Raw genomic sequence first — 12,138 nt, forward strand, 5'->3', positions numbered from 1 at the left:
GTCATCGGGCTGTGGGGCGGGGGCCTCAGACTGGAGGGGACAGCAGGCAACGAGGCAGCACCCGGAGGGCGCAGATTTCAGCCGCAGGTCAGGCACTGGGGACCTGTGAAGGGTCTCAGAGCTGGAAGGCGTTGAGATGTAGGAAATGCTTTCAGAGGACAATCCTGGAAGGACATTAGGTTGGGAAGAGGCTCGGGAGGAGAGACCCTGAGGGAGGAAGATGAGCTGGGAGGCTGGTGCTGAAGTCCAGGGAGGAGATGCGCACGTGGACCGTGTACATGGCGGAGTGTGAGTGCGAGGCGAGGCTGTGCACAGTCACTCGTGCCTCCCATTACTGCTTCCGCTCCTTCCCCGGCATCCTGAGTCACAGCACAGCCACCAGATCACATCCTACACATCAGATCACTCCCCAGCCCTGCCCTCGAGCCTGCCCTGGCTCCCTGTACACTTCGAATCCGTGCTGAGCCCTGCTTCATGGCCGGCAGGGTTCCCCCAACCTCTCTGACCTGCATTCCTGCCACTCATCTCCTCCATCACCTGCTCCAGCCGCGCGGCTTTAAATACACCCTGGGCATTTTCTGAGTACACCCCGCGTGGTCCTGTTTCAGAGGCTTGTGCTAGCTGTTCCCCTTCCTGGGATGCACGGTTAATCTCACGGCTCCCATCATTCAGGTCTCTGCTCAAACATCTCCTGCATAGGGGCCCTTCCTGACTCTTTATCTCAATTAGCATCCCATGCTCCCTAGCCTTGACCCGGCTTAGTCTGCATAGCCTTCCTTGATCACCACCTGTAGTTCCATACTGGATTTCTGTGTCGTGTCTTCACTGCTTCTCTTCCCTGCTAGAACTTCAGCTCCACGGGGGTGAGGACGCTATCTTATTCATGCTGGCTCCTGGGACAGTGGCTGGCACACAATAGGTGCTTAGTAAGTGTTTGTGAAGTGAACGAGTGCAGCAGAGGCTAGGCTAAGGTGGGGGGCATTTGAGCTTTGACCTAGCAAATTGCTTATCCAGCCGAGCTCACATGTGTGAAATAAGGAGGTGAAACAAGAGGATTTCTAAGCCCTGGAAGGAGTCACGGCCCTGACTTGGAGTTAGCACTTGCAGGGAGAGTCAGTGGGACTCAGAGATCTCTCTAGCCGGCCTCAGCTCATAGCCCTGGGCCAGGTATGGCAGGAGGGGTTTGGAAAGGTAGAGATGGGATGGCTGATCCGGAGCTCTCCACCTGTCCCCCTGCAGCCACAAGGCCTCCTGGCGGCTGCCACAATGATGAGTTCCAGTGCCGGCTGGATGGCCTGTGCATCCCCCTGCGGTGGCGCTGCGACGGGGACACTGACTGCATGGACTCCAGTGACGAGAAGAGCTGTGAGGGAGTGACCCACGTCTGTGATTCCAACGTCAAGTTTGGCTGCAAAGACTCTGGTAAAAAGAAGGACTGAAGAGAAACTGCACAGACAGGAGACGATACTGAGAGCAGGGCAAGGGCAAGGGGGACACCGTGAGGCAAACGGCTGTACAGAAAAAAGCTTGTGCCAGATGCATGGGGGAGGTATGAAGGGGCCAGAGCCTGCAGTAAGGGCCCTGGGAACCAAAACCCTCTCCAGTCCTGAATGTCAGCACCTCCTGCAGATTCCTGCCTTCTTTGTTGCCCATGTGAATTTGACAGAAAAAGCCTCAAGGTTCCTAGTGGACCCCAAAGTATTATAGTTATGGCCTGATTAGAGAAGCCCACCGGGTCGGGGAAGAGGGCGCAGAGAGCCCTACTGGCCAGGCCTGGCCCCTGATGCGGTACCCCTTCTGCAGCTCGGTGCATCAGCAAAGCATGGGTGTGTGATGGCGACAGCGACTGTGAGGATAACTCGGACGAGGAGAACTGTGAGTCCCTGGCCTGCAGGCCGCCCTCGCACCCCTGTGCCAACAACACCTCGGTCTGCCTGCCGCCTGACAAGCTGTGTGATGGCAACGACGACTGTGGAGATGGCTCAGATGAGGGAGAGCTCTGTGGTGAGTCCTGGGCCCAGGAAAGACAAATGGGCAAGGGAGCTAGATGAGGCTGGGCCAGGCCGGGGCCGTGCAACAGGACAAGCTCTGTGGGGAGGGGGTCTCAGGCTAGAAAGGGCAGATCTGGCTGCTGGGTGAGCAGTCCTCGGAGCCATTACTAAAAAACCCATTTCCAAGAGGCTGTGCTCAGTGTTCCCACTGTTACAGCATTTAACCCATAAAGCAGCCCTGTGAGACACATACAATTCCCCCGTCTTATCCATGAGAAAACTGAGGCTCAGAGAGGTTGAAGAGCTGGCCCAAAGTCACACAGCCCATGAAGTGCAGTGGGGACAGTGCAGTGCAGCCCCTCCCTGCAGGCCCAGCCCCCCTCCCTCAGCCGGCTTTCAGGATGAAGGCACCAGGGTTGAGGCTTGATGTGGTCAGGAGGGCAGGCACCCCGTCCTGCTGAGTGAGTGAGAAGGTTGGGGGAGGAGGCTGTGCATTCAAGATCAAAAGGACGAGGGTCAGGGAGGGCCGCCTAGTGTGACTCCGGGATGAGGAGCAGAGCCCCTTATCTCCTCTGAGCCCGGCTGGCCCAGCATCGGGTTCCTCAGAGGAGAGGAGCGGGAGATAAGGACCAGCCCTGAGAACCACTGACGGGTCATCAGTCAGGGCAGACACGTCCTGGGGTGTGTCCGAGGACCTGGAGCAGGACATTCCCTACTGCACGCCACCCCAAATCACACCCACATCAGAAGAGATAGAGGAAAGTCCCCCCACACTCCCCACCCCAGAGAGAGTCAAAAGGCTGGGGCCCCCACCATGGCTCAAGAAGAGGCTGGGAAATAGAGATCAGAAAGACAAGACCATGATAGAGGGGTGCTCCTGGAGAGAGGAGATGACCACCCACGCAGTGGGTGCAGGGATCCGAACCCTGGTCCCAAGGGTGCCTGGGAAGCAAGGGGACAGAGGAATGGAAAGGACCTGCCTCCTTCTGGATCCTGACCCTGATCCTGTCCCCTGCTCCCCGCCCCCCACCCCAGACCAATGCTCTCTGAACAACGGTGGCTGCAGCCACAACTGCTCCGTGGCACCTGGTGAAGGCATCGTGTGCTCATGCCCTCTGGGCATGGAGCTGGGGCCTGACAACCACACCTGCCAGATCCAGAGCTACTGTGCCAAGCATCTCAAGTGCAGCCAGAAATGCGACCAGAACAAGTTCAGCGTGAAGTGCTCCTGCTACGAGGGCTGGGTGCTGGAGCCTGACGGCGAGAGCTGCCGCAGCCTGGGTGAGAGGCGGTCGGGACTGAGGCGGGGGTACTGGGCCGGGGGGTGGGGGGTGGGGGGGAGTGCGGCAGCTGAACTGCAGGAGGAGGCTGAGGTTTCCATCTGGGCCCAGTGCCAGGGCCCACGGAGTGGCTCGGAGGCAAGAAGTGACCCCATCACACCCCTCCCTAGACCCCTTCAAGCCGTTCATCATCTTCTCCAACCGCCACGAGATCCGGCGCATCGACCTCCACAAAGGAGACTACAGCGTGCTGGTTCCCGGCCTGCGCAACACCATCGCCCTGGACTTCCACCTTAGCCAGAGCGCCCTCTACTGGACCGACGTGGTGGAGGACAAGATCTACCGCGGGAAGCTGCTGGACAACGGAGGTGACCCCCGCCTGCCCCTAGACCGACGCCGACGTGGGGCCCCAGTGCACCCCAGACCCGGCCCTTGGGCTCTCAGATCCACGGGACCAGATGCAGGCTGCCTGGAGCAGAGGCCCTGAGTTCCCCTATCCCCCACACTCTTGTTAATTGGGTTAGATTTTGCTGTGGGTCTCAGTGCCTGACGCCCGGTAATTATCGTCAGCAGAGCTGCCAGCCTGATAATTAACAAAATGATCAGCCTTTCTTTGGAATGGCCAGAATTGCAGGCTTGCAAGAAAAAAGCCATTTAGGGGTGGGGTACCTGAACCCTGCCTTCTGTCCCAAAGCGGCCTGACCCATCACAGACTTGCTTCTTTAATAACGCTCATTCCTGAGCCCCTGCCACGCACTCCAGGCCCAGGGGAAACAGCAGGGAGCCAAACAAGACAGAATGTCTGCCCTCATGGAGCCTACACACCAGTGGGAACATCAGAGATAAACACAGGGAATGAGTGCAGCACAGACTGTGACAGAGGGGGTAGTACTGTGGATAAGGAAAAAGGGCAGGGTGGCGCAGGAGAACGGGGGTGGCATTTAAACTGGATGGTCATGGAAAGCCCCCTGAGAAGCTGACATCGGAGCAGAGGCTTGAAAGAAGTGCATTTTACTAGAGGAGCTGGTATTGTCATAGAGAAAAATGTGAAGTGTTAGTTGCTCAGTTGTGTCCGACTCTGTGTGACCCTATAGACTGTAGCCCGCCAGGCTCCTCTCTCCATGGAATTCTCCAGGCAAGAATACTGGAGTGGGTTTCCATGCCCTTCTCCAGGGGATCTTTCCAACCTAGGGACTGAACCCAGATCTCTCTTGCATTGCAGGCAAGTTCTTTACCGTCTGAGCCACCAGAGAAGTCCGTAGAGAAAACCTGGAACCATCTCAAATGTCCATCAACTAGGAGATGGTTAAGTAGACTGTGAAAATGTTCACATTATGTAACAGTTTCTAAATTATTATATATGTATATAGGGCTTCCCTGGTGGCTCAGACAGTAAAGATTCTGGCTGCAGTGCAGGAGACCCAGGTTCAATCCCTGGGTTGGGAAGATCCCTGGAAGAGGGCATGGAAACCCACTCCAGTATTCTTGCCTGGAGAATCCCATGGACAGATGAGCCTGGTGGGCTACAGTCCATAGGGTCGAAAAGAGTTAGCATTCAGCACAGTATGTGTGTGTGTGTGTGTGTGTGTGTGTGTGTGTGTGTATATAAAACCATAGAAAGACCTCCAGGACCATCTGTGGAATGAGTTCTAGAAAATTCTCTCTTCTTCATATTGAGTCTAGGTCTGTTCCCTAAAGCCCCCACCCTCTGCTCTGACCTCCTCCCAGGAGTTGGCCCTTCAGAGAGTCACAGGCAGAAGATAGTTGCCACTTCCCCTTCTCCAGGGTTCTAGAAGCCAGGCTTCTGCTTGACTTCCTGGGGCAGGGGGCCTGGGTGAGGAGAGTAGGGGTTCTGGGAAGCTCTGTTGAACTCAGGGCACACCAGAGGTGTTCACAGAGGTGTCAAGGTTGGGGTGGACCATCCAGGATTCCTAGCATGTATCATGAGCTCACCCCCCCACCCCAGGTGAGTCTAACCTCCTGTGACCTCTCTTCTTCAGCCCTGACCAGTTTCGAGGTGGTGATTCAGTATGGCCTGGCCACACCCGAGGGCCTGGCTGTAGACTGGATTGCGGGCAACATCTACTGGGTGGAGAGTAACCTGGACCAGATTGAGGTGGCCAAGCTGGATGGGACTCTACGAACCACGCTGCTGGCTGGGGACATCGAGCACCCCAGGGCGATTGCACTGGATCCCCGGGATGGGTGAGGGCCCTGCCCAGACCTGTTCTGGCCCCGTGACTCCCCTGAAGGGGCCAGACACACCCATCTCCCAGTGCTCCTTGCCTCCTCCGCCCTTCACCAAGGATCCTCCCGCAACCCCTCCCCCAGGCCTCTACCTTGGCCCTCCTGACCCCCTCCCCACTCCCCTAGGATCTTGTTTTGGACGGACTGGGATGCCAGCCTGCCCCGCATCGAGGCAGCCTCCATGAGTGGGGCCGGGCGCCGCACCATCCACCGGGAGACAGGCTCTGGGGGCTGGCCCAATGGGCTCACCGTGGACTACCTGGAGAAGCGCATCCTGTGGATCGACGCCAGGTCAGCACCTGCACCTTCCTGGAGCCCCGTCCTCCCCACCCCCTGGGGACAGGGCGGGGCCGAGGGTCCCAGGACCCAGTAGCGTCGAGCATGGTGAGAAGGCCAGCACTGAAGTGGAGCTGGAGCCGGACAAGGGCCCAGGAAGAGTACTGAGTAGGGGCAGAGGCTGGGCTGGGAAAGAGGCGCAGATGGAGGAGGGCAGAGGCAGGGCTGCCCCACACACAGGGCTGGGCACAACACCATGCTTGCTCATACATCTGTAAGCTCTGCTTGAGGGGGTGGGACTTTTTTTAGTTGATGTGCCTGAAGGGGGCATCTTTTTCTAAACGTCACCCCAGCCCTGTGTGCTGGGGAGAGTGAAGCGGCAGGGGAACTGGGGTCAGGGCTGGGAAGGTGGGAACCCCGGGCCGCGTGCCCCGAGGTCTCAGGTTCCCACTGGCTCCTCACTCTGCCCTGAACCACGCTCTCAGGTCAGACGCCATTTACTCTGCCCGTTACGACGGCTCCGGTCACATGGAGGTGCTTCGGGGACACGAGTTCCTGTCGCACCCGTTTGCAGTGACGCTGTACGGAGGCGAGGTGTACTGGACGGACTGGCGGACAAACACGCTGGCCAAGGCCAACAAGTGGACGGGTCACAATGTCACCGTGGTCCAGAGGACCAACACGCAGCCCTTTGACCTGCAGGTGTACCACCCCTCCCGGCAGCCCATGGGTAAGGGGCCGGACAGGATAGCAACCTCCGCAGAAGCCTCGCAGACCGGAGGGGTCTGTGCTGGGGTGGTGGCAGCGACACGGGGACAGGAAGCGGGTGTGGGCCAGGGGAGCAGGGCCGGTAGGGTCACTGGATGGTCTTGATTTCCCCTCCCCGCCAGCTCCCAACCCCTGTGAGGCCAACGGGGGCCGGGGCCCCTGCTCCCACCTGTGTCTCATCGATTACAACCGGACTGTTTCCTGTGCCTGCCCGCACCTTATGAAGCTCCACAAGGACAACACCACCTGCTACGGTAGGCCCCCCGAGCCAGGGGGACACCGAGGCTGACGGGGGGGTCGGGCTACCCCAGCTGCAGGTTCTGAGCAAAGGTAGGCGGTCTCAGCTGGGAGGGCCCTGAGGGGAGAGGCTCCGGAGACAGCACTGTCAAACTGGCGCCCCGACCAGAAGGTTGTGCCCAGCAGGGTCTCCCCGATTGCCAAGGGCCAGCAGCAGATAGAAGGAACCAGGAAAGTCTGGGTGGGTGGAAGGCGTGGAAGGCAGGGGGCTGCCCTCAGTGACCTGCCCTGTGCCCACAGAGTTTAAGAAGTTCCTGCTGTATGCACGTCAGATGGAGATCCGGGGTGTAGATCTGGACGCCCCCTACTACAACTACATCATCTCCTTCACGGTGCCGGACATCGACAACGTCACGGTGCTGGACTACGATGCCCGCGAGCAGCGCGTTTACTGGTCCGATGTGCGGACCCAGGCCATCAAGCGGGCCTTCATCAATGGCACCGGCGTGGAGACAGTGGTCTCTGCAGGTCTGTCCGGCCCCCACCCCCCACCCCCCGGGTCCTCTTGACCCTTCTTCGAATCCTTTCCTCCGAGTGTTTCCATCCCCAGGTCATGATCCTTGTTCCCCCAGAAACCAGGCTGGCCCCCTCCCCTCGAGCCCCCTGACCTGTGTCCCGCAAACTCCCAACCACAGCTCCCCACTGTGTCCCCAGACTTGCCAAACGCCCACGGGCTGGCTGTCGACTGGGTGTCCCGAAACCTGTTCTGGACGAGCTATGACACCAACAAGAAGCAGATCAACGTGGCCCGGCTGGACGGCTCCTTCAAGAATGCGGTAGTGCAGGGCCTGGAGCAGCCCCACGGGCTGGTCGTCCACCCTCTGCGTGGGTATGTCCTGCGGGGCCCCAGGTTGAGGGGCACGGGGTGTGGGGCAGGGGAAGAGGAGGACCCTGACTGTCCCCCTTTCCTGGCGCCCCTAGGAAGCTCTACTGGACGGACGGTGACAACATCAGCATGGCCAACATGGACGGCAGCAACCGCACCCTGCTCTTCAGTGGCCAGAGGGGCCCTGTGGGTATGAGCCCGTCCTGCTGCTCTGCAGCCCTTCTTCCCCAATTCCTCCAGCCGGAGATGCTCTCAGGGTCCCCCCCCCCATTGCCCCTTTGCTCTCAGGGATTCCTCCCTATCACTCCTCCGTCTCCCTGAGCTCCCAGCTTAGTGCTTGTTCTCAGCACCCTCCCCCTAAACGACACACAAACTCTGTGCCCATCCCCAGAGGTGAGAAGGACCCCAGCCACTCACTCAGGCTCCTGGTCCCCAGCCCTGGTGGGTGCTGGGCTCTCTGGCCGTGACACCCTTCTTCTTCCAGGCCTGGCGATTGACTTCCCTGAGAGCAAACTCTACTGGATCAGCTCCAAGAACCACACCATCAACCGCTGCAACCTGGATGGGAGCGAGCTAGAGGTCATCGATGCCATGCGGAACCAGCTGGGCAAGGCCACTGCCCTGGCCATCATGGGTGAGGACCACTGGCCTGGGAGCCAGGGGCAGGAGCAGAGCAGGCAGGGCCAGGGAGACAGGGCTGGCCTGGGGTGGGGCCTTCCCCGAGGGTCTCATCCCTTCCTGCCTCCCCAGGGGACAAGCTGTGGTGGGCAGATCAGGTGTCGGAGAAGATGGGCACATGCAACAAGGCTGATGGCTCGGGGTCCGTGGTCTTGCGGAACAGCACCACCCTGGTGATGCACATGAAGGTCTACGATGAGAGCATCCAGCTGGGTGAGGCAGGGCGAGGGCAGAGCCAGTGGGCTGGGGTCAGAGGCCAGGGCTGCACCAGGAGGAGCCCTGAGCAAGCAAGGGGAATGAAAACGGGTTAGGCTCTGCTCACCACCCATGGGGCCCCCTTTCACAAGGGCCAGGGTCCCTGCGGGACTGGAGACCTGAGCTCCGGGTAGGGGTGGTGACCCCCACAAGGTCTGGGGTCAAGGGGTGACCATCCTGTCCCAAGGCATGCTCAAGCCTGACACCGAGGTCCTGAGGAGAGCCAGTAACCCTTTCTCTGTGCCTCCTACTCGCCCCCAGACCACGAGGGCACCAATCCCTGCAGCGTCAACAACGGCGACTGCTCGCAGCTCTGCCTGCCCACGTCCGAGACGACCCGCTCCTGCATGTGCACAGCCGGCTACAGCCTCCGGAGCGGCCAGCAGGCCTGCGAGGGTCAGTGCCCCTGCCTCTGCTCCCCTCCCCTCGACCCCGGTCCCCAACCCGACTCGTCTTCCTCTACAGCCCACCTTCCTCTTCTCAGCTTGGGCACAGGACGAGTCCATTGTGTATTAAGTGCCTTCTGGGTTAGATGCTTAGTCAGCGTCCACTGTGCTGGTCGCTATGGGGGAGGCGGGGGACAGAAGTCCCTGTCCCTGTGCTCAGCAGGCTTAACCAGAGGTGGGGGAGGGGGGACATGAAGCGGCTCTGACTTCAGTAGGATTCTGGAGAAATAGACATCGGAGGGGACGCCAGGGTCACTTCATGCAAGAAGTGTGCTGGGCACAGAGGATTTAAGTGTGGTTTAAAGGAGAAGGGACAACATGCCAGGCGAGGGGTCCAGAGCAGTAGGAGGGTGGGTGCAAGGCCCTGAGGTGCCAGCCTGAGTGGCGGGCAGGGTGTGGGGTTCATGGGTGAGGCTATGGGGCAGGCGGGGTTCTGCAGGTTCTCAGCCAGGAGCACCTGGAAAGTGGTGTTGGGGGCAGATTAACCTGGCGGCAGACAGCCGGCTGAGTGGGGGAGGGAGAGACCAAGGCAGTTAGACCAGTCAGGAGGCTGTTGGCCTGGGCTGGGGCTCAGCAGCGGGGTTGAAGAGAAGGGATGAAACTGAGAGCTATTTCACAAGAACTTGCTGACTGATTTACAAGCCCGCCCCAGGACAGCATTTCCCAAAGTGCACTCCTAGGAACCTCCCTCTTTGATGTAGTCGATGTTACAGAAAGAAACACTGGGTTGAACTAAGTTTAAGTGGATTTTTTTTTTTTTTTTTTTTTTGCTGCAGAACTTCTCAGAGCCTTGCGTATGCTCATCTGCTCTGAGAATTTTCTGTGGGGAGACTCTTAAGTGTTTGGGGTCTCCCCACACTCGACCATGAGTCCTTTTTTTCAAGGATCTTGAACAACCAGGGCCCATTAGGGGGATTCAATTGAGGATGTGCTTTGCAAGGGGATAAAGGCAGGGGGAAATTCTAGGGTGCATGGATAGTGGCGCCTTGTAAGAAATGGGGAACTGGGAAGGAGGCTGGCTCAGGAGCTGGGTGCCAGAGACCCAAGGATGTGACACAGACCAGACGGACGAGGACAAAGAGGAAACTAGGGTGGAAGTCTAGATTTGGGAGTCACTCAGTCCTACTGACTCATCTAAACCTCTCCAGATCCTCCCTAACACCTTTAGGGCTGTTAAAGTTTGTGACCCGAGTGAGGCAGAACTGGTTGTGTGAAGCGAAAGCCTGGTCTCTGCTGCCCTCTAGTGGGCACTATGGGGTCTCACAGGTGGTTCCCTGGAGCCGGCCAGGTGACTTGACTGGCCCGGTCCCCACCCAGGCCCCAAGCTAGGGTGTGTGGTGAGAGGGGAGGTGTGATGGGTGGGAGGAGGTATCAAAAGGGTTTGTGGGTGACAGAGCCAAGCTTAAGGGGTGTCAGCAAGGCCCATGCCCACTGTGCTTGTGTTTCAGGTGTGGGCTCCTTTCTCCTGTACTCTGTGCACGAGGGGATCCGAGGAATCCCGCTGGATCCCAACGACAAGTCGGACGCCCTGGTCCCAGTGTCGGGGACCTCACTGGCTGTTGGCATTGACTTCCATGCTGGTGAGCTATGGTGGCAGGAGGGGGTGGGACATGGCCTTCCCTTCGCGGTGAAGTGTTCTGGGGGTCCAGGGAGAGGTTGCCTGACCACAGCTGCTCTGCCCTGCTATACCGTCCCAAGCCACTGGTCTCCCCAGCTCTCAGTCATCGCCTTGTGATTTTGACCCCTCCACCTTGTCTCCTGCCTCGGTGAGCATCCCCATGTTGGCTCCTCTGCCCCCAGAGAATGACACCATTTACTGGGTGGACATGGGCCTGAGCACCATCAGCCGGGCTAAGCGGGACCAGACGTGGCGTGAGGATGTGGTGACCAACGGCATTGGCCGCGTGGAGGGCATCGCAGTGGACTGGATTGCAGGTGAGCTCTGGGAGGGCTGGGGGACTGCGGGTGAGGCAGAGGACTGGGGGAGTGGGGTCTCAGGAGGAGGGGGTGTGAGGAGAAGGGGTAGGCAGGAACAGATGGGGAGAAGCGGGGGGTCTCAGAAGGCTGGAGGGGACGAGGTACACGAGTCCCCACACGCCCCCCGAGCACCCTGCCTTCCTCCCTCCTCAGGCAACATCTACTGGACGGACCAGGGTTTTGATGTCATCGAGGTTGCCCGGCTCAATGGCTCTTTCCGCTACGTGGTCATCTCCCAGGGTCTGGACAAGCCCCGGGCGATCACGGTCCACCCGGAGAAGGGGTGAGGAGCGGGGTGGGCTGACCAGTCCCCACTCCTGGCTCTGGTCTGGTCAGGCCCTCTGGCCACAGGCCTGTTCTCCTCCGTGCTCTGGGGACTGACTCCCTCTTCCACCTTCACCCCAGGTACTTGTTCTGGACTGAGTGGGGCCAGTACCCGCGGATTGAGCGGTCTCGGCTGGATGGCAGTGAGCGGGTGGTGTTGGTTAACGTCAGCATCAGCTGGCCCAACGGCATATCCGTGGACTATCAGGTTTGGGTGCAGGCTCAGCCCTGGGGCCAAAGAGGCGGAACCCGCGCTCTGTGGGGAGGGGCAGCTCCCCACTGAATCTCATGTGACATGCCCATTGGTGGGAAGAAATGGACCAAGGAGTCATGGGGTCCTCTGGCCCAGGCCCCATGCAGAGTAGGGTTCCACCACCCGGGAGATGGCCAGGGAGGTCACTCAGAAGTGGGCGCTAGAGGGAGGCCAGCAGAGCCACAGGTCAGAGAGCGGGAGGATGTAGAGCAAGGAGGGAAGAGACGGTGAGGCGGGAGTGAGTGGCTGCCCCATGCTGCCTGGGACGTGGGGCTGGCAGTGAGGTGGGTGCCTCTGCCCTGCAGGATGGGAAGCTATACTGGTGCGATGCCCGGACGGACAAAATCGAGCGGATCGACCTGGAGACAGGCGAGGACCGCGAGGTAGTGCTGTCCAGCAACAACATGGACATGTTCTCGGTGTCCGTGTTTGAGGAGTTCATCTACTGGAGTGACAGGTGGGCCTCTGTCCTGGCCTTCCCCTGGGCCATCGTCCCCGCCCCTCAGCCCCAGCTGATAAC

General features: G+C 59.5%; 1 protein-coding gene across 5 annotated transcripts in view; it reads left to right on the forward strand.

Moving 5' to 3' along the window:
* LRP1 (LDL receptor related protein 1) overlaps positions 1 to 12,138 on the forward strand; it is an 80,992-nt gene that overhangs the window by 41,505 nt on the left and 27,349 nt on the right. For all 5 annotated transcript variants that reach the window (XM_025283785.3, XM_025283787.3, XM_025283786.3 and 2 more), the window contains 19 exons: positions 1,240 to 1,422; positions 1,804 to 2,004; positions 3,027 to 3,272; positions 3,442 to 3,639; positions 5,272 to 5,476; positions 5,645 to 5,809; positions 6,280 to 6,524; positions 6,685 to 6,816; positions 7,100 to 7,327; positions 7,514 to 7,688; positions 7,781 to 7,875; positions 8,170 to 8,319; positions 8,436 to 8,576; positions 8,880 to 9,014; positions 10,513 to 10,644; positions 10,865 to 10,999; positions 11,195 to 11,324; positions 11,447 to 11,573; positions 11,924 to 12,075. In XM_025283785.3, coding sequence (XP_025139570.1) covers positions 1,240 to 1,422; positions 1,804 to 2,004; positions 3,027 to 3,272; positions 3,442 to 3,639; positions 5,272 to 5,476; positions 5,645 to 5,809; positions 6,280 to 6,524; positions 6,685 to 6,816; positions 7,100 to 7,327; positions 7,514 to 7,688; positions 7,781 to 7,875; positions 8,170 to 8,319; positions 8,436 to 8,576; positions 8,880 to 9,014; positions 10,513 to 10,644; positions 10,865 to 10,999; positions 11,195 to 11,324; positions 11,447 to 11,573; positions 11,924 to 12,075 — 3,175 coding nt within the window. The remainder of the gene's footprint in view (positions 1 to 1,239; positions 1,423 to 1,803; positions 2,005 to 3,026; positions 3,273 to 3,441; positions 3,640 to 5,271; positions 5,477 to 5,644; positions 5,810 to 6,279; positions 6,525 to 6,684; positions 6,817 to 7,099; positions 7,328 to 7,513; positions 7,689 to 7,780; positions 7,876 to 8,169; positions 8,320 to 8,435; positions 8,577 to 8,879; positions 9,015 to 10,512; positions 10,645 to 10,864; positions 11,000 to 11,194; positions 11,325 to 11,446; positions 11,574 to 11,923; positions 12,076 to 12,138) is intronic.

This window comes from Bubalus bubalis, chromosome 4 (assembly GCF_019923935.1).
Source record: "Bubalus bubalis isolate 160015118507 breed Murrah chromosome 4, NDDB_SH_1, whole genome shotgun sequence".
Classification (NCBI taxonomy): domain Eukaryota; kingdom Metazoa; phylum Chordata; class Mammalia; order Artiodactyla; family Bovidae; genus Bubalus; species Bubalus bubalis.